The sequence below is a fragment of the Ambystoma mexicanum genome, chromosome 8 (genome assembly GCF_040938575.1).
Source record: "Ambystoma mexicanum isolate Mex_15411 chromosome 8, UKY_AmexF1_1, whole genome shotgun sequence".
Taxonomy (NCBI): Eukaryota; Metazoa; Chordata; class Amphibia; order Caudata; family Ambystomatidae; genus Ambystoma; species Ambystoma mexicanum.
This window is the reverse complement of record NC_090929.1, coordinates 1,661,339,926-1,661,360,589: the sequence shown is the minus strand read 5'-3', so window position 1 is coordinate 1,661,360,589 and position 20,664 is coordinate 1,661,339,926. Positions and strand designations below refer to the sequence as shown.

The following is a 20,664-nucleotide window of genomic DNA, read 5'->3' as shown; positions in this document are numbered from 1 at the left end:
GGGCTGCGGTGGTGTTGGTGGGGAGGTCGCAGGCATGTGTAGTCTTGGGGCTGCGGTGGTGTTGGTGGAGAGGTCGCAGGTATGTGCAGTCTTGGGCTGACTTTGCTGTTCCTGAACAGAGTGAGTCCTGGCGCCCAGCCTCCGCACTCACCCCCTCTTGCTTTCCGCCCCTGCAGGAGTTCTTGCGGAAGGAGTTCAGCGAGGAGAACGTGCTGTTCTGGCTGGCCTGTGAGGACTTCAAGAAGTCAAGCGACCGGAAGCAGGTATTCCCTGAAGCCTTGTACCTGCATCTGAGGCGGGTCGACAAGTGGAGGCAGGAGCCCTGTACAGGGGAGGAAACCTGTATCATAGACACTGATTGCGAAACGAGGCCCACACTGGAAGCCGACTAATCTGTAGGAGAGTACACCTGTCCCCCCCACCCCCTCTGCTCTGTGTCGTATGCTGTTGTGGTGCTTTTTGCCATGCAATGTTACACTACCTTGCGTGACCTCGTAAGTGCCTCTTTGTGTAGACATGCATAATATCCCAGCAGTTAATGCTCCACTATGCTACACTAGCCTACATTATGGGTGCTGCTATGAGTTGGGCAACAGTGTTAAAACAAGTGATATTACCGTTACAGCATCGGGTGTATCAAGTATGTCTTCTTTTTGGTGTGTCTACTATATAGGAATGGATTAGTAATGGTGTAATGTATGAGGAAAAGCCAGGTGGAGTCATTGAGAGGCTGTAATGAGGAAGATGAAAGTTGAGAATGGATTAGGAATGGTGTAATGTATGAGGAAAAGCCAGGTGGAGTCATTGAGAGGCTGCAATGAGGAAGATGAAAGTTGAGAATGGATTAGGAATGGTGTAATGTATGAGGAAAAGCCAGGCGGAGTCATTGAGAGGCTGTAATGAGGAAGATGAAAGTTGTGCAGTTGGGGTCTGTCATAAAGAAGCGTGAGATGGGTAGTTAGACACTGTGATAAGGAAGAGTCAGGTGGAGTCATTGAGAGGCTGTCATGAGGAAGCGTGAGATGGGTAGTTAGACACTGTGATAAGGAAGAGTCAGGTGGAGTCATTGAGAGGCTGTCATGAGGAAGAGTGAGATGGGTAGTTAGACACTGTGATAAGGAAGAGTCAGGTGGAGTCATTGAGAGGCTGTCATGAGGAAGCGTGAGATGGGTAGTTAGACACTGTGATAAGGAAGAGTCAGGTGGAGTCATTGAGAGGCTGTCATGAGGAAGCGTGAGATGGGTAGTTAGACACTGTGATAAGGAAGAGTCAGGTGGAGTCATTGAGAGGCTGTCATGAGGAAGCGTGAGATGGGTAGTTAGACACTGTGATAAGGAAGAGTCAGGTGGAGTCATTGAGAGGCTGTCATGAGGAAGCGTGAGATGGGTAGTTAGACACTGTGATAAGGAAGAGTCAGGTGGAGTCATTGAGAGGCTGTCATAAAGAAGCGTGAGATGGGTAGTTAGACACTGTGATAAGGAAGAGTCAGGTGGAGTCATTGAGAGGCTGTCATGAGGAAGAGTGAGATGGGTAGTTAGACACTGTGATAAGGAAGAGTCAGGTGGAGTCATTGAGAGGCTGTCATGAGGAAGCGTGAGATGGGTAGTTAGACACTGTGATAAGGAAGAGTCAGGTGGAGTCATTGAGAGGCTGTCATGAGGAAGAGTGAGATGGGTAGTTAGACACTGTGATAAGGAAGAGTCAGGTGGAGTCATTGAGAGGCTGTCATGAGGAAGCGTGAGATGGGTAGTTAGACACTGTGATAAGGAAGAGTCATGTGGAGTCATTGAGAGGCTGTCATGAGGAAGCGTGAGATGGGTAGTTAGACACTGTGATAAGGAAGAGTCAGGTGGAGTCATTGAGAGGCTGTCATGAGGAAGCGTGAGATGGGTAGTTAGACACTGTGATAAGGAAGAGTCAGGTGGAGTCATTGAGAGGCTGTCATGAGGAAGAGTGAGATGGGTAGTTAGACACTGTGATAAGGAAGAGTCAGGTGGAGTCATTGAGAGGCTGTCATGAAGAAGAGTGAGATGGGTAGTTAGACACTGTGATAAGGAAGAGTCAGGTGGAGTCATTGAGAGGCTGCAATGAGGAAGAGGAAAGTTGAGAATGGATTAGGAATGGTGTAATGTATGAGGAAAAGCCAGGCGGAGTCATTGAGAGGCTGCAATGAGGAAGATGAAAGTTGAGAATGGATTAGGAATGGTGTAATGTATGAGGAAAAGCCAGGTGGAGTCATTGAGAGGCTGCAATGAGGAAGATGAAAGTTGTGCAGTTGGGGTCTGTCATGAAGAAGCGTGAGATGGGTAGTTAGACACTGTGATAAGGAAGAGCCAGGCGGAGTCATTGAGAGGCTGCAATGAGGAAGAGGAAAGTTGTGCAGTTGGGGTCTGTCATGAAGAAGCGTGAGATGGGTAGTTAGACACTGTGATAAGGAAGAGTCAGGCGGAGTCATTGAGAGGCTGCAATGAGGAAGAGGAAAGTTGTGCAGTTGGGGTCTGTCATAAAGAAGCGTGAGATGGGTAGTTAGACACTGTGATAAGGAAGAGTCAGGCGGAGTCATTGAGAGGCTGCAATGAGGAAGAGGAAAGTTGTGCAGTTGGGGTCTGTCATGAGGAAGCGTGAGATGGGTAGTTAGACACTGTGATAAGGAAGAGTCAGGTGGAGTCATTGAGAGGCTGTCATGAGGAAGCGTGAGATGGGTAGTTAGACACTGTGATAAGGAAGAGTCAGGTGGAGTCATTGAGAGGCTGCAATGAGGAAGAGGAAAGTTGTGCAGTTGGGGTCTGTCATGAGGAAGCGTGAGATGGGTAGTTAGACACTGTGATAAGGAAGAGCCAGGCGGAGTCATTGAGAGGCTGCAATGAGGAAGAGGAAAGTTGTGCAGTTGGGGTCTGTCATAAAGAAGCGTGAGATGGGTAGTTAGACACTGTGATAAGGAAGAGTCAGGCGGAGTCATTGAGAGGCTGCAATGAGGAAGAGGAAAGTTGTGCAGTTGGGGTCTGTCATAAAGAAGCGTGAGATGGGTAGTTAGACACTGTGATAAGGAAGAGCCAGGTGGAGTCATTGAGAGGCTGCAATGAGGAAGAGGAAAGTTGTGCAGTTGGGGTCTGTCATGAAGAAGCGTGAGACGGGTAGTTAGACACTGTGATAAGGAAGAGCCAGGCGGAGTCATTGAGAGGCTGCAATGAGGAAGAGGAAAGTTGTGCAGTTGGGGTCTGTCATAAAGAAGCGTGAGATGGGTAGTTAGACACTGTGATAAGGAAGAGTCAGGTGGAGTCATTGAGAGGCTGTCATGAGGAAGCGTGAGATGGGTAGTTAGACACTGTGATAAGGAAGAGTCAGGTGGAGTCATTGAGAGGCTGTCATGAGGAAGCGTGAGATGGGTAGTTAGACACTGTGATAAGGAAGAGTCAGGTGGAGTCATTGAGAGGCTGTCATGAGGAAGCGTGAGATGGGTAGTTAGACACTGTGATAAGGAAGAGTCAGGTGGAGTCATTGAGAGGCTGTCATGAGGAAGCGTGAGATGGGTAGTTAGACACTGTGATAAGGAAGAGTCAGGTGGAGTCATTGAGAGGCTGTCATGAGGAAGCGTGAGATGGGTAGTTAGACACTGTGATAAGGAAGAGTCAGGTGGAGTCATTGAGAGGCTGTCATGAGGAAGCGTGAGATGGGTAGTTAGACACTGTGATAAGGAAGAGCCAGGTGGAGTCATTGAGAGGCTGCAATGAGGAAGAGGAAAGTTGTGCAGTTGGGGTCTGTCATAAAGAAGCGTGAGATGGGTAGTTAGACACTGTGATAAGGAAGAGTCAGGTGGAGTCATTGAGAGGCTGCAATGAGGAAGAGGAAAGTTGTGCAGTTGGGGTCTGTCATGAAGAAGCGTGAGATGGGTAGTTAGACACTGTGATAAGGAAGAGCCAGGCGGAGTCATTGAGAGGCTGCAATGAGGAAGAGGAAAGTTGTGCAGTTGGGGTCTGTCATAAAGAAGCGTGAGATGGGTAGTTAGACACTGTGATAAGGAAGAGTCAGGTGGAGTCATTGAGAGGCTGTCATGAGGAAGCGTGAGATGGGTAGTTAGACACTGTGATAAGGAAGAGTCAGGTGGAGTCATTGAGAGGCTGCAATGAGGAAGAGGAAAGTTGTGCAGTTGGGGTCTGTCATAAAGAAGAGTGAGATGGGTAGTTAGACACTGTGATAAGGAAGAGTCAGGTGGAGTCATTGAGAGGCTGCAATGAGGAAGAGGAAAGTTGTGCAGTTGGGGTCTGTCATGAAGAAGCGTGAGATGGGTAGTTAGACACTGTGATAAGGAAGAGCCAGGCGGAGTCATTGAGAGGCTGCAATGAGGAAGAGGAAAGTTGTGCAGTTGGGGTCTGTCATAAAGAAGCGTGAGATGGGTAGTTAGACACTGTGATAAGGAAGAGTCAGGTGGAGTCATTGAGAGGCTGTCATGAGGAAGCGTGAGATGGGTAGTTAGACACTGTGATAAGGAAGAGTCAGGTGGAGTCATTGAGAGGCTGCAATGAGGAAGAGGAAAGTTGTGCAGTTGGGGTCTGTCATAAAGAAGAGTGAGATGGGTAGTTAGACACTGTGATAAGGAAGAGTCAGGTGGAGTCATTGAGAGGCTGTAATGAGGAAGAGGAAAGTTGTGCAGTTGGGGTCTGTCATGAAGAAGCGTGAGATGGGTAGTTAGACACTGTGATAAGGAAGAGCCAGGCGGAGTCATTGAGAGGCTGCAATGAGGAAGAGGAAAGTTGTGCAGTTGGGGTCTGTCATAAAGAAGCGTGAGATGGGTAGTTAGACACTGTGATAAGGAAGAGTCAGGTGGAGTCATTGAGAGGCTGTCATGAGGAAGCGTGAGATGGGTAGTTAGACACTGTGATAAGGAAGAGTCAGGTGGAGTCATTGAGAGGCTGTCATGAGGAAGCGTGAGATGGGTAGTTAGACACTGTGATAAGGAAGAGTCAGGTGGAGTCATTGAGAGGCTGTCATGAGGAAGCGTGAGATGGGTAGTTAGACACTGTGATAAGGAAGAGTCAGGTGGAGTCATTGAGAGGCTGTCATGAGGAAGCGTGAGATGGGTAGTTAGACACTGTGATAAGGAAGAGTCAGGTGGAGTCATTGAGAGGCTGTCATGAGGAAGCGTGAGATGGGTAGTTAGACACTGTGATAAGGAAGAGTCAGGTGGAGTCATTGAGAGGCTGTCATGAGGAAGCGTGAGATGGGTAGTTAGACACTGTGATAAGGAAGAGTCAGGTGGAGTCATTGAGAGGCTGTCATGAGGAAGCGTGAGATGGGTAGTTAGACACTGTGATAAGGAAGAGTCAGGTGGAGTCATTGAGAGGCTGTCATGAGGAAGCGTGAGATGGGTAGTTAGACACTGTGATAAGGAAGAGTCAGGTGGAGTCATTGAGAGGCTGTCATGAGGAAGCGTGAGATGGGTAGTTAGACACTGTGATAAGGAAGAGTCAGGTGGAGTCATTGAGAGGCTGTCATGAGGAAGAGTGAGATGGGTAGTTAGACACTGTGATAAGGAAGAGTCAGGTGGAGTCATTGAGAGGCTGTCATGAAGAAGAGTGAGATGGGTAGTTAGACACTGTGATAAGGAAGAGTCAGGTGGAGTCATTGAGAGGCTGTCATGAGGAAGCGTGAGATGGGTAGTTAGACACTGTGATAAGGAAGAGTCAGGTGGAGTAGCGGGGACTTATTTTTATTTATTTATTGCAGTTGTTACATGCCCAAACCCGGAGGTATCACAACGTAGGTTACATGAAAAACTTGTCTAGTTACAGATGTTACAACGCAGGTACAGAATTTACAATCATATATTTCATGCACAATGAGGGTGCAGTCGACCTAGAAGAAATGCCAGAATCAAACACGAAGAAACCTAGTTGAATTTATCAAACTATCGACTGTGACAAGGAATAGCGAGGCATGGTTATTGGGCGACTGTAACGAGGACGACTGAGTTGCTGCACAAATATACCTTACACATAATAAACACAGAACTCCATTTGAGGACTCGCTATAAATATAAACTGTTTTTTCAAAACTAATGTTCAGATCTACAAAACTACTGGGATGAGGAAGAGGGGTGTATGGTTATAAGATATGGATTATGTACAATATCTATGTCTTTCAATTTTGAGGTCAAGAATTAACAAAAAAGCAAAGATATGAAGACATTGTGTGACTCGAGAAGTCATGATATTACGAAATATTCATACGATACTGAGGCTAGGAAGAGTACATTGAGCAACAATGCAGATCAAGAACCACGTATACGCCTACTGAAATAAAAACTGCACCTTAATCTTCCAATAACTTCATTTTATGTGAAGGGAGAATGTAAACACTAGAAAAAACATTGATAATAGCACTCTTTTTGAAAAAGTTCAATAAAAACAGAGAACAAATGTACTATTTTGCTCATCTTGGCGAGTCAGCAATGTGAGCAGCACTAAAATTCAACATTCGCGTCTCAAATCGAGATTCATAAGAATATTCATAAGGAAAAACATACATCTAAATACGCATGTGCCAGGCCTGATTTAATCAACAGCTAAATTGGCACTTTACATATTCAAAAATCCTTAATATAAAAAGAATTAAAAACAGAATTTTCTTTTTGAATCTCGATTCACGGGTACACAAAATCTGCAAATGGATTGGTCTAAGGGTACGTGCATGGTATGAAATTCGAGAGCTAATTGTTTCCTAGACACATAGAACGTAAATTACATATGTATATACCGCAGAAATCCATACATTTCCTCATTGCTTGGAGACAAATTCAGGTAGACAGAATGAACACGTTGTCTACCAGATCTTCTAAATTGGTAGTATTTCCTTTCCAAACCTTTTCCCTTAGTGTTTTCCTTTTGTTGTACCTTGTGTTCTGTCTGTTTGTTTTATATTTGTTGTTGTTTTTTAAATTTCCTTTTAAAGAATTTTTTAATCCTTTTTATTAGAATTTTTCTTTTTGATCATTTTCTGGAGATGGCGACACAACACCCTGAGGCACTCTTGAGAGATGAAGAGATTGACCTTGTCACAGTCCCGGAAGACCCAGAAGACATCAAGTGGGAAGAGCAGCCAGCTACACTCAAGAAGTACCACCCAAGAGCTTCACACCTTCCCTTCACTGGTACTTAAAGGTGCCTAAAGACACCTCCCTGTCAGACATCGAGCAGGCACACTGCATATTTCATGGCGAGGTGCGATGGAGATGATTCTCTACAGTTCTTGCACAAAGCCTGAGCACCATGACATTTGTGAACCACCTGATACGTTACTACTGGCGGCAAGTGGTTGAATGTTTCAAGAGCAGGTTCTGGCAACAGGCAATCTGCCTTGGTTGTAATGCCCTGCAACCCAGTACCTGACCTGCAAAGCCACAGGACGCAGAGGAAGCAGGACCACCATCATCAGCTACCTCATCCTCTGCACCTCTCCCATCGACTTTATCTGGTGCCAATGATGGGTTTGTCACCTCTGTTGCCCCAGCGTTGCACCTTCCACCACAACGCAGATCTCCAGTAGGTGGCATTTTCACCTTCAGGAAGTGCTAGATGCCAATAGCACTGAATCTAACAACTTTCGAGGCAATTGAAGATGCCAGGGTGGAGCATGGATGACATTTCCAATAGGTCTCTTTTGTTTTTAGAGTATTTTTTACCACCCTTTTCAGTTTTGTTTTTACCTGACTTACTTTTTTAAAATAAATGTCTATTTTCCACCTATCTTTCCTGCATCGACTCCCTCCCCCTACCATCCCTTCCATAACCTCCTTAAGCCCACAACGATTAATTTCAAAACCACCCAAAACGTTGTTAAAAAGATCTAAACTGGGGGGGCGTAGGTTTAAGTTTGAGTACCACAGCAACGCGCTAACCCTACCGATAACCACCTGCTGCCCCAGGCTCCTTAATGCAGGCAGCGTTCACGTTACCAGCAGTCTCGGACTGCACCTGCAGATTATATCGCCATTAACACCCGTGTAGTTTCCTATGCAGGTGCTAAGGGTCCTTCAAAAATAAAACCACTTACCTTGCAGCAAACGTCAGCACCCACCCTAGCTCTTGAAATCCTTGAAATGGTCTCTGTTGATGACCGTGACATCATCAACAGAGAAATGGGCTTTGAAAAGTACGGCACAGAACAGTGCCACACGGCGAGCTCATATTGTTTTTGTTTTAATTAAACACCCTTTGCACCATGCAGCTGCTAACAGTGTTTAATTTAAGAATAAACACACTTACCTTGCGGACCACTTCAGCTCCACCCCCTACTTCTTGAAATCCATTTTCTCTGTGGATGACCGTGACATCATCAAGAAAGAAACAGGCTTCAGAAACAACAGCACAACGCCACAAGGTCATATTTTATTTGTAATTGAGCACCCTTAGCACCATGCAGGTTACAGTTCGCGAACCAATACTCATACATGTTTTACTTTTGGGAAATAAACGTCACCTTTTTACATGGCATACTCTTTGTTTGTCACGTCTTATGAATCGATGAATAGTGCACATTTGGCTCTGTGCCCACTGCCTCTGTCCCAAAACAAACAAATCTACTCTACTTCCTTTATACTCCTCACATTCACCCTACAAACAAATCAAACATTAAACTTATTTATTTTTATGTATTTATATACAGGAGGAACAATACTCTTTTGATAAAAAAAGAATGTACAATAGATGAGAAATCAGATTGGATGGGAAGCAGTGAACTTCTTACAATGGGGTGAGTTTGAGGGACATTCTAACCAGGTTGTGGATGGGAGTAAATGGAACAGTCACCAGGGATAATACATAAGTGGACATACGTAGATTAAGGACAACCAGCATTGGCCATTTTTAAGTTCAGGTAGATGGTACAGCCAGATGTGCTCAGGATGTGACCATGATGGGTGAAGTGCTTGAGTGGAGGCCGAGGAAGTGAGGTACAGATGCAGGTTTAGGTGCAAAGGAAAAATGTTAGCTAGCAGGCCGATGAGAGGTAGGTTAAGAGGATAGCTATCCTAAAAGTAACTTTTCAAACTTCTGTACAAAGCCTGATTTTGAGAACCACTCCGAAAAGAACACTGAATCGAGAAGCCTTCCTTCAGCCTTCCTTCAGATCACATGAAAACCTCATCCAATCAAAACAAAACATCATGTAACCATGGCTCGGCTATGGACGCATTTCAGTGATGCACTTTGGGCCTGATTTACAGAGCATTTTCCAATAGGATTGCGCCGTTATAAAACAGTTCTCAATCTCAATACACGGGAAGTTAAATATGCTTTATTTATTTATTTACTTTATTGTGTGGTTTAGTACAGATTTGAACTTTTCATACATATTATTGCATCCTCAAAAAATGTACAAGTAAATCATTAGAAAAATTTCACCTACCTAAAAGAATGAAATTGATAGAAACAGTCCTTCCTTTTTAGTTTAACACTTATTTAAAACAACATCCAAAAATTCTAAGAGCTTTATAGACAGGGAAATTTCATTTGTATTCATACTTCCAGGCCATAGGTCCTCCTCTGACATACTAGTGCGCAACTCAGTTATTCTCCACCAAAGAGTGCGCAAGACTAGACAATGCACACACAAGTGCTTTAAGGTTTCGTCCTCTATGGCACAATAACGACATAGTCATTCCCCCCTTACGATCTTTTTCCTTGTTTCCGACACCTCCATCGTGGGGAACAAATTGAATTTTACTGTTATCATTTAAAACTTAAACTCTCTAGACGAGTGTATCCACAAATATGGAGCCAGAATATTATAGTTCTTTATCGTCCAGGCAAAATGGTTATTAAACCTCTGATACTCCAATAAAGCAGCTCTAATCTGGATACACACGTGTCTAAACAACTTTTGCTTCACTTTATTTGGGTTAGTGGACAATTCATGCGTTAAGGAATCCATTTTTACAAGGGTCTGCGAGCACCATTCAGCCCAGTCCACCGAGACCCTGCAATTACTCTTTGTCCAAATATCATTAAGGTGGACGAAAAACGAAGCATTGGGCGGAGAGACAATACTAGCTTTGCCCAATCACTTATCGCCTGAATTGGTAACTGCCCCAGCTCGAAGAGTATTCCGACTATTGGGATTGAAGCCGATAAATGCAGCTCTTTTCTGCAGAGTTTAGCCTCCAATCTAGCCCAACTTACTCTGTCTTGTCTTGTTTGTGCCTGAAAAACCAATTTAGGAACGGTTTTCTGTTTAAACAACTTAATTACAGGGAGAAACGAAAACCTCCCAAATTTGTAGTCAAATTGGACAACTAGCTAGTTACTGCCAAGAACTTTGCCTTCACTTCCACTCTGGTGCATTACCACCCTTTCCATCATAGATAGATGAGCCCAAATACTTATATCTGTTTACCACCTCCAAAACCTGACTTCTCATAAACCAACCACGTTTTTTCCATTTACAGGTCCCCCTAATCAGCAGCAAGATTTTAGATTTTGTGCTGTTAATCGATACGTTTAATTCACTCTGAAAATCAGCAACTGCCTTTAGAGCTTTTTGCAGCCCTATCGGGGTCATATCACAATGACAATGTCATCCGCATATGCTAAATATTGCACTGTTACATCTCCCAGCTTTGGGGCATTGTCCTAGCAGTCTTCCAACAGGCTAGCTTAACCTTAATGCAAAACGGACCGAGGACACACCCCGGGCGCAGTCCCCGATTCATCTCTATCCAATCAGAAAAGGAACCATGTGAGTCAAGTCTGACTTTAATTTTAGTTCCCCGGTGCAGTGCCTTCAAGATACCAATTAATGCTTGGGGACAGCCACTATCCTGCTTGCTCTTCCAAAGGGTTGCTCTGTTCACGTGATCAAATGCCTTGCTAACATCCAGCAAGGCCAGATAGACTGGCCTCCCCTGCTCCTTAGCTTGCCTAGACAAAAGTGCTAGGACAAGAGAATTAAGGGCAGTTCCTACTATCTTTTTGAAGCCTGCTTGGTAAGGGTCCAGACAGTCGGCGCCTCTTGCCCAGATTGGTAATTCTCTCAGAATCAACTTGGCAAACATTTTATTAGAGTCATCCAACAAGGAAATGGGCCTTTAGTGCGTTGGTGACAATCTATCTCCTCCAGGTCCCCAGGAACTTTCTATTTTCCAAGATGTTACCAAAGTTAAATATTTCATTTAAAAGTGAGGTTGGATAGATCATCTTGGATACAGCTGACGTGTGTAAATTGTTTTCATCTAGGTGCCACCGTCTTTACATGAACTTCGGTGAAATACTTTACTAAAACGTCTTCCGATATTGCTTGAATATGCAGATATTGGTCTATACCCTTTGACTTAATCAATTGCCAAAACCTCGTAGTGTTGCAGCTCAACATTTGTTCTGCCTCGTTAATCCTCATTAGGAATTTGTGGCCTTTTAGCCAATTTGTATAACTTTGTTTCACTCTGCGGACCTCGTTGAGCTCACATGGAGTCCACTCCCTCTGTATCGTCCTTATCACTAGTAACATCTGCTTTTTATGCTTTTGGACCAAAGAATCAAAGCCATGGAGGTGCCCAACCTTCCTTAATCCTTTTTCAAGATGTTTTGCTGGCATTAGGCCCCCACACAAGGAGCAAAGCCATTTGGGTGGCACAGGACATTTTCCTCTTCACAAAGGAGATTCCCAATGTTATCCTCAAAGGCCATTGCTATTCTTGGCGACCACTTTACTGCATGATTACTTGGGTGGATTGCAACCTGAAGGGCCTCTGCCTCAGATTTATCAACCCTAAGAAATTGAACTTTACAGCAAATCATAGAGTGGTCGCTTCAGTCTGTAGTTTAACATTCATACTTCCCCCTTTCTGGAACAAATCAGAATGTAGGAAATAGTAGTCTATAGTAGACTTCCATGGAGCATTTTGCCAACTAAAACACTGGGGACGTCTCCAGAGTATTTCCCATTGAAGGTCACCAAGCCCCAAGCCTCTAGCTCCAGTCGAACCCTTTTTCCCCTCTCCTGAGCGTTCCTTGCTGTTTTCACCCTCATCGGTTCTTGGTACCAGGAATCATCCAGGCATTCAGCATTGAAGTCCCCAAGGACCATTACTGAAATCTCCCCTTCAGGGATTTCTACAAGTAATAGGAAGGACAAAAAAGTAAGTCTTCCTCCATTTAATCAGACTCTTGGTTTAAATATACGTTGACCAGCAAGCACTTGCTAGTCCCCACCTTACCCATTCCCATCAATTCAAGCAACATGGCCTGCATATCCCGCTTATTCAAATCTATTTTGCAAAACGAAATGCCCGGGTTTCTCCTAATAGCAATCAAAATCCTGCAAATTGGCGTCCCCTTGTACCTCGTTCTGCTTCCACGTGAACTACGTCAAAGTCATCTGCAGTCGGTATATCCATCAAAAGAGTTTCCTCTAAGCACACAATATCATACGTTTGGAAAAAATCTGGATTATTCATAATAGTCACAAAACCCCTTGCATTATAGGATACAAAAGATAGATCTTCAATGCAGGCCTTTCGAAGAGGCGACTAAGATACAGACAGAACGCCTTTTCCTCCGGCTTTTTCCTAATAGTTGGTTCCCTTATTTGTTCATTCTTGTTCTTACCTCTATTTTGGTAATCTTTATGTTGTACCATTCTTAGTGGAAGCTGTTTACTTTTTGGCGTCCCCGACCTTTTTTCTTCGATGGTAAGTGACAGTGGCACAGGGATTGCACATAAGATTCCCTGCGAATTAAGGGCTGGCATTACTTCATATCCCACCATGGGTCTTGAGAATATTGAGTAAAGTTTTTGATCCCCTGGTGCAGGTCGCAAGTCAACCACCCCCTGCCTCGTCCCCCACCATCTTTAGTTGCTTGGTTTCATGCAGGCGGTGTGCTGATGAGTCCCTCATGACACAAACTTTAACCCTTCCCAAACCAACTATTGGCTCCGACTTTGCTGGAGTATCCTGGGTACCCCTTTCTTCACCCCCATCTATAATTTCGCCTTCCACGGGGTAAAATCAAAGGATGGGCTATCTTCAACTAGTATGGCTTTTATCAGTTTACTTTCCTGCATCTTCTTTGGTTCGACTAACGCTAGGAAATTAACCGGCTAACTTATACCCTTTGTCTTCCTACTTTTAAAGAAATTCTTTTTCCGATCTAAGGCTTCTCTTTCAAGGGCCATTGCCCTGTCCACCTCATTCCTTAGTTCTATCAGAAATGTATGTGATCTCCTATTATTCTGCTCAGGAGGAGGTTCACGTTTTTTATTTCTTTTCTGCCACAGTTTTTCCTTTATTTTTTGGACTTCTAACTGGGGAGGCGCCTCTATTAGGCTACTTCACAAAATTGCTTCTACATCATCTGCGGCCTTCCCTAAGCATGACACTGATGGCAGAGGTTCCTCTTTGGGGACTATTGCCTGAATCTGATTTACGTCCGCACAGTGCCCCAGGTTAACCTCCATTTCCATATCGGTTTTGGGTGCACGTTTTTGTCCCTCAGGACTTGCCTGTGACTCATGGGCCATTGTTCCAACAATAAACCCTTCCAGAAAACGTACTTTCTCTAAGCGATCCTTTGAGGTTTATCTTATCTCACGGAGCTCCAAATTCAAGTAGTCATACCCCCTATCCATAGAATCTAACAGTCGCGCTAAAATAGGAAATGTCAATTCTTCATTCACACATGTTGTATCCTCCCCATCCCTGGTTTGACACTCCACATCGGGGAGTTGGCCTTCTTCAGGCACCAGTGTGTTATGTTGAGCTTCTGACCCAACCTCTCCCTGTGTACTCAGTGCCGACCCTGCCCACCCAGCCATACAATTCCTCAGGGCATGTAAGTGGGGCGCATCCACTCCACTGGAGGTACAGTAATCAAAAGGCCACTGGCCCACAGACACTCCCAGCCCGATTCTTTGCAGTGTAGAGGGTCATATGGCCCTCCTGCTACAGAGGCAAGGTAGGTAGAGAGTCAGTACAGCTCCATCCCCTCCGAACACTCCCAACACTTCCTCCTTACTTTGCCTCGGCTTTCGCTAGGGGGAGGGGTTTTATGCACGAATGCTTAAAGGAGTAAACACCCACGGCAGGGAGCAGACAGAGGCAGCGTTCTGCTTCCACGCTATGCACACTCCAACCACTCACTCCTCACTTTATATCTCCTCTATATCACCTTAATACAACCCCCTACACATTTTATTTTAATTTAGAAAGTATATTTTTTAAAATATGTATTTCCCCCAAATAAATTCTAAATTAACTTGAAATAACCATCTACCCCTAACTAGCAACCACACATATTACCACATCCCAATGTATTATAGATTTTGATAATGTACTTTTTGCTGTTTGCGCTGTTTCTCAATCTCAGCAAAACATTCAAAAAAAGAAAATTATGCTATCCGCAAACCCCAAACCGTCCCCAATCATCCTTCCATGCCCTGCCCGCATGCTCCCTACCCTCAAAACACCCTAATGTACATCCTTCACTTATATAATTTCAGGGCACTTTTCAATGTTGATTCTGAATTTGATTCACAAATCGCGTAATGGCCGACTTTCAGAATTGAAAAGGTTTGGCAACAGCAATGCATCATGAGAGATTTGACTAACTTTACGGGTACATAGGCAGCCCGTTCTGCCCCAATTTCTTTTTTAAAAAACTCTCTACTGATTTGTGCCAAAACAAGAAAGGATTTGCTTTGAGCGCTTTGCCCGACTTGTTTCTTATTTGGCTCAAATCCATCAAGCTGTTTGCGTGAGCAAACACTTGACATTTTCCCTATGGGAAATTGAATGAACAAGTGAAACACACACCCTTTCTTTGACCCTTTATATCTTTTGAACCGTCACACAGATTTGTACAAGACTTTCCACTCCTTGGGGCCACGGGCCATAATATAGGAATGTTAAACACGTACTGATGTACTGATCCTTGCTACGGCTCAAAAAGTATTAACCTCCTGGCCACCAGGGGGCGCGCGGATGAACACCACATCCGCGTGAGCTCCGGCACCCATGAGGCGACCTGAGCCCCCGTCTCACGACCCCCCCACCAGTTGAGAAGTGCTGAGGGGCTGTATGAGGGCCCCCCCCCTCACCTGGGAGCAAACGCGATCAAAATCGGACCGGTAGAAGTGGAGATATCACCATGTGAACATCTAGGCATGAAGGCGGCCCAGCAGCGACAGTGAAACCGCGCCCTCGCGTTACAGCAATCCGGCGGAAGACATCCTGCGCCCGCTAGTCGTGTGGGCGGCGCTTGGAAGGTGAATCTCCCAGCCCCCGCTGAATGTGGATGGATGTGCCCCTCGGGTATGGAACGTAGTAATTAAGGAGAGTCCAGCCACTTTTGCGCACTCGTTCCTCAGGAACACCGTGCCGTCAGAATCCCGAGCGGAAACCCTCGTTCTTGCCGGTCATAGACTGTGGCCCAACCCTAACATCAGGCTGCACTGTGAGGATCTGAGTTAGTAGTCGGCACCCTGCCTTGCCGCCTAGAATGACAGCCTTGTATCAATGTACGAACGCCCCCGGGACTTAATCACCTGTGCCACACTGGAGAGGGTAAGGCCCCCGACTCACGGGCGTGTGCCTCCTCTCACCCCGGACCCAAGCCCCGATCGGAGAGCATGAAGATCTACGGCACTACACTACCATCAAGCCTTAGACCTCCGAACCCAGACACCATTAGGCCCCACATTGAATACGCGCTCGGAGCGCCCTTACGCTTGAGTCAACGGCCTTAAACTGGGGAAGAGGAACCGCAGCCTTGTGATACGCAGAACCCAAGCCGCACTGAAGACCATCCCGACATCACAAGCAAAGCACTCAAGTTTGTCCTGTTCTTAGGACCCCACGCGACCCCGCAGAGGGTAAGGCCCCCGATCCAGGGGCGTGTGCCTCCTCTGACTGTGGGTCCATCTTATGAACGTGCGACATAGACTTTCCAGATTTGCATACACCCCATCCTCTCCGACTGCTCGACACATCTCCACCATGTCGCTGGAGGCCTCGGAGGCGGGAGCCACGGCCACTAGGGGGGACATTGCGGGACTACTAAGTGAGATCAAAAGCATGGGCTCCAACCTTGGTGGCAAAATCGATAAGATCACCCAGAGAATGGACAGCTTCGAAGAAAGATTGGAGGGTGTCGAAAACAATCAGACGTCGATCGATACACTTGAGATACAAATGGACATGAGGATACGGAACATTGAGAAAAAGGAAGAGGAGATGCGCCTTAAAATGGACGATTTTGAAAATAGGGAAAGAAGGAATAACCTTTGCTTTTTTGGAATCCCGGAACGTGAAGGGGAAACCGAAAAGGACCTCAAGGACACGATTCACGATATTATATAAATTCTAACGGCCGATGAAGAAATCGATGAGCCCAAAACTGAAAGAATACACTGAGCTGGTGGACCCCCCGGTGGCCCCCGCTCAGTCCTGGCCAAATTCTATAGATACCAGGACAGGACTAGGATTCTTGAAAAGGTCAGATCCGGAGGCCCACTCATGATGGGAGGGGCTCAAATTACGATCTTTCAGGACCTATCTGCGCTTACGTTAGCGCTTAGACGCCTTTGCAGCCCCCTGACAAAATGGTTCAAGGAACAGGGCACACTATAAAGATGGGGCTACCCGTTCTCATTAACCTTTGAACTTGGAAGCAGGAAAATCGTCCTTAGATCAGAGGATGACATAAAAGAATGCAGTGACAGTGAAACCGCGCCCTCGCGTTACAGCAATCCGGCGGAAGACATCCTGCGCCCGCTAGTCGTGTGGGCGGCGCTTGGAAGGTGAATCTCCCAGCCCCCGCTGAATGTGGATGGATGTGCCCCTCGGGTATGGAACGTAGTAATTAAGGAGAGTCCAGCCACTTTTGCGCACTCGTTCCTCAGGAACAACGTGCCGTCAGAATCCCGAGCGGAAACCCTCGTTCTTGCAGGTCATAGACTGTGGCCCAACACTAACATCAGGCTGCACTGTGAGGATCCGAGTTAGTAGTCGGCACCCTGCCTTGCCACCTAGAATGACAGCCTTGTATCAGTGTATGAACGCCCCCGGGACTTAATCACCTGTGCCACACTGGAGAGGGTAAGGCCCCCGACTCAGGGGCGTGTGCCTCCTCTCACCCCGGACCCAAGCCCCGATCGGAGAGCATGAAGATCTACGGCACTACACTACCATCAAGCCTTAGACCTCCGAACCCAGACACCATTAGGCCCCACATTGAATACGCGCTCGGAGCGCCATTACGCTTGAGTAAACGGCCTTAAACTGGGGAAGAGGAACCGCGGCCTTGTGATACGCAGAACCCAAGCCGCACTGAAGACCATCCTGACATCACAAGCAAAGCACTAGAGTTTGTCCTGTTCTTAGGACCCCACGCGACCCCGCAGAGGGTAAGGCCCCCGGATCAGGGGCGTGTGCCTCCTCTGACTGTGGGTCCATCTTATGAACGTGCGACATAGACTTTCCAGATTCGCATACACCCCATCCTCTCCGACTGCTCGACACATCTCCACCATGTCGCTGGAGGCCTCGGAGGCGGGAGCCACGGCCACTAGGGGGGATATTGCGGGACTACTAAGTGAGATCAAAAGCATGGGCTCCAACCTTGGTGGAAAAATCGATAAGATCACCCAGAGAATGGACAGCTTCGAAGAAAGATTGGAGGGTGTCGAAAACAATCAGACGTCGATCGATACACTTGAGATACAAATGGACATGAGGATACGGAACATTGAGAAAAATGAAGAGGAGATGCGCCTTAAAATGGACGATTTTGAAAATAGGGAAAGAAGGAATAACCTTTGCTTTTTTGGAATCTCGGAACGTGAAGGGGAAACCGAAAAGGACCTCAAGGACACGATTCACGATATAAAAATTCTAACGGCCCATGAAGAAATCGATGAGCCCAAAACTGAAAGAATACACTGAGCTGGTGGACCCCCCGGAGCCCCCGCTCAGTCCTGGCCAAATTCCATAGATACCAGGACAGGACTAGGATTCTTGAAAAGGTCAGATCCGGAGGCCCACTCATGATGGGAGGGGCTCAAATTACGATCTTTCAGGACCTATCTGCGCTTACGTTAGCGCTTAGACGCCTTTGCAGCCCCCTGAAAAAATGGCTCAAGGAACAGGGCACACTATACAGATGGGGCTACCCGTTCTCATTAACCTTTGAACTTGGAAGTAGGTAAATAGTCCTTAGATCAGAGGATGACATAAAAGAATGCATCGCCGACCTTCTGAGTACAGGCCCGAAAGACAACGAAAATGGGGATAAGGGACGAGACGGAATGCAATGGGAACAACAGGGACCTATGTGCAAAAGAGTAAAAGGATCCAGAAAATACCGATGCCCCAATAACACACCAGATAACAAAAAGTGAGGATGTTCCTCCTGAATGCCGTGACCAGAAGCACTAGTACCCATGGTTGAAGCACGAGACGTTGGTCGTATGGAGACCGAGAGCTGGGACGTCAAGTGCTCGGGGGACGATGGAAGTAGAACACCCCTCTGAAGTAAGAGGGGGTAGGAACCCGAGTGAGACGATCCCGGGAATGCACATAACCTTATATTGTTATATCTTTGTATGATTATTGTTGTTACCACTGTTGTATTACATGAAGCGAGGGGGGGGAGTAGGAAGAGGGCTCACCCTTATGTTGCGATGGAAAATTGGAATGGGACAGTGAGGTAACGGTCCCCATTGATGGTCCGACAATGGACGGAACACTGTCACCAAGTCTGTTTCGGACGCCGCCAAAAGCTGCTAGTGCAGCACCCTCAGTTCCTGGGCTTCCTTGAGCCTCAGCAACTTCTGAGGGAAAGGGATGTGGGAATAATGAAAGCACCATTTGGATTTGTTTGCAACACCAACGTTGATATGGGCCTTGAGAAGCGAGCAATTGTCTGGCGGACAGTCTTGAAAGACACCTCAGAGACATTCGAAGATGGCGTCTTTAGATAACCCAAAAAAGAAAGACTCACTCAGAGTGGCGTCCATCAATGTAAAAGGGCTGAGCTCTCCAGCTAAGAGGTCATTAGTAGCAAGGGAATTCCGCTGATCCAACATTGACATAATGCTTGTGCAAGAGACTAAGTTTGCCAAGGGGGAAGAAAGAAGCATCATCGGGAAGCGGGGGGGGTCTGGAATTCTGGGGCTCAGGCCCGCTGAGAAAAGGTGGGGTTGGCATCCTGCTCAAGAGGGGCATCCAATTTGAGGTAGAAAAGACATGGTCTGATGTGGCAGGTCGGGCCCTCCTGATCACGGGGAAAATAGCCAGAGTAAAAGTGACTATTGCCACTGTATATGCTCCAAACATTGGTCAGACTGCATTCCTCCAGAGAGTAATCCCAAAAATAATGATGGAGGCAACGGGGCACGTAATTCTGGGAGGTGACTTCAACCAATGGGCAGACCCAGGTATTGACTGGAGACCGGAGAATCCAGACACAAGGAATCAGATTAAAGAGGGACGTACCGACCTTGTCGAGATAACGGACCTGTGCAACATGGGTGACATTTGGAGAATAATGCATCCCGGTGTAGCTCGATACACCTTCTATTCAAATCCCCACCACACTTTTACACGCATTGACTATATATACATGTCAAACGACCTCATACCAACCACACAGCACTCAGATATTATTCCAATAACCTGGTCGGACCACGACATGGTTCAGGCTGACATTTCTTGGGCGGACCTACCCACCATGGGAGGGAAATGGTGGTGCAATGAAACCCTCTGGAAGGACCCGGTTTTCAAAACGACTATGGAGACCGAAATCGAAGAGTACTTTAAAATTAATGACGATGGGGAGGTTTCCAAACAAGTGATCTGGGAGGCAGGGAAGGCCACATGGCGAGGGACTCTAATACGGGAGGGGGCCGCAAAGAAAAGGGAACGGAAAATTATAGAGCAAAAGTTGAGGGCCGATATAGGTCTATTAGAAGCGGAGATGAAAAAAGAAAATAGAGTTGACCCTGACAAAGTGAAAACTGCACAGCTGAAAAGGGAAGAATTGCGGCTCTTGGAACACGATCAAGTGGTGCGTAAATTGCAATTTTTAAAACAGAAATTTTACGAGCAAGGCGATAAAGCCGACGCCATATTGGCTTCCAGACTTAGAGAACAGAGAGCTGATTGTAGGGTGAACGAAATCATTGAGGACCCTGTTCCCCCTCCCCATACCACCCCAATATCCCAGAATCCTTTGCCAAATTTTATGAGAAACTCTATACTTCTGAGATAATTCCCGGCCAACCTGACCCATCAGCCTACCTATCTTCAATCCCTTTGCCCACGATAACGAACGCAGAAACTGAGTTTCTGGATTTCCCGATTAATGAACAGAAAGTGCACGAAACGATCAAAAGGCTAACACTAGGTAAATCCCCGGGTGAAGATGGCTATACCGCCGGTTTCTATAAGACGTTTGCCAAACAACTAGCCCCCTTCCTCTTGGTTCTATTTAATGTAATATTTGAGACAGGGCAGGCCCCGGACTCCTTTAAAAAAAGCTTTGATAACGGTGATTCCTAAAGAGGGTAGGGACCCCAAAAGCTGCGGATCTTATCGCCCGGTCTCCCTTCTCAACCTTGACGCCAAAATTTACTCCAGGGTATTGGCGGCTAGATTGGAAACGCTAGTGCACCGCC

The 20,664-nt window shown here is 46.3% G+C and overlaps 1 protein-coding gene across 3 annotated transcripts in view; it reads left to right on the top strand.

Moving 5' to 3' along the window:
- The window catches only part of RGS10 (regulator of G protein signaling 10), a 300,522-nt gene that overhangs the window by 216,760 nt on the left and 63,098 nt on the right, over nucleotides 1-20,664 (top strand). For all 3 annotated transcript variants that reach the window (XM_069611932.1, XM_069611934.1, XM_069611933.1), the window contains exon 3: nucleotides 177-263. In XM_069611932.1, the coding sequence (XP_069468033.1) occupies nucleotides 177-263 (87 nt within the window). The remainder of the gene's footprint in view (nucleotides 1-176; nucleotides 264-20,664) is intronic.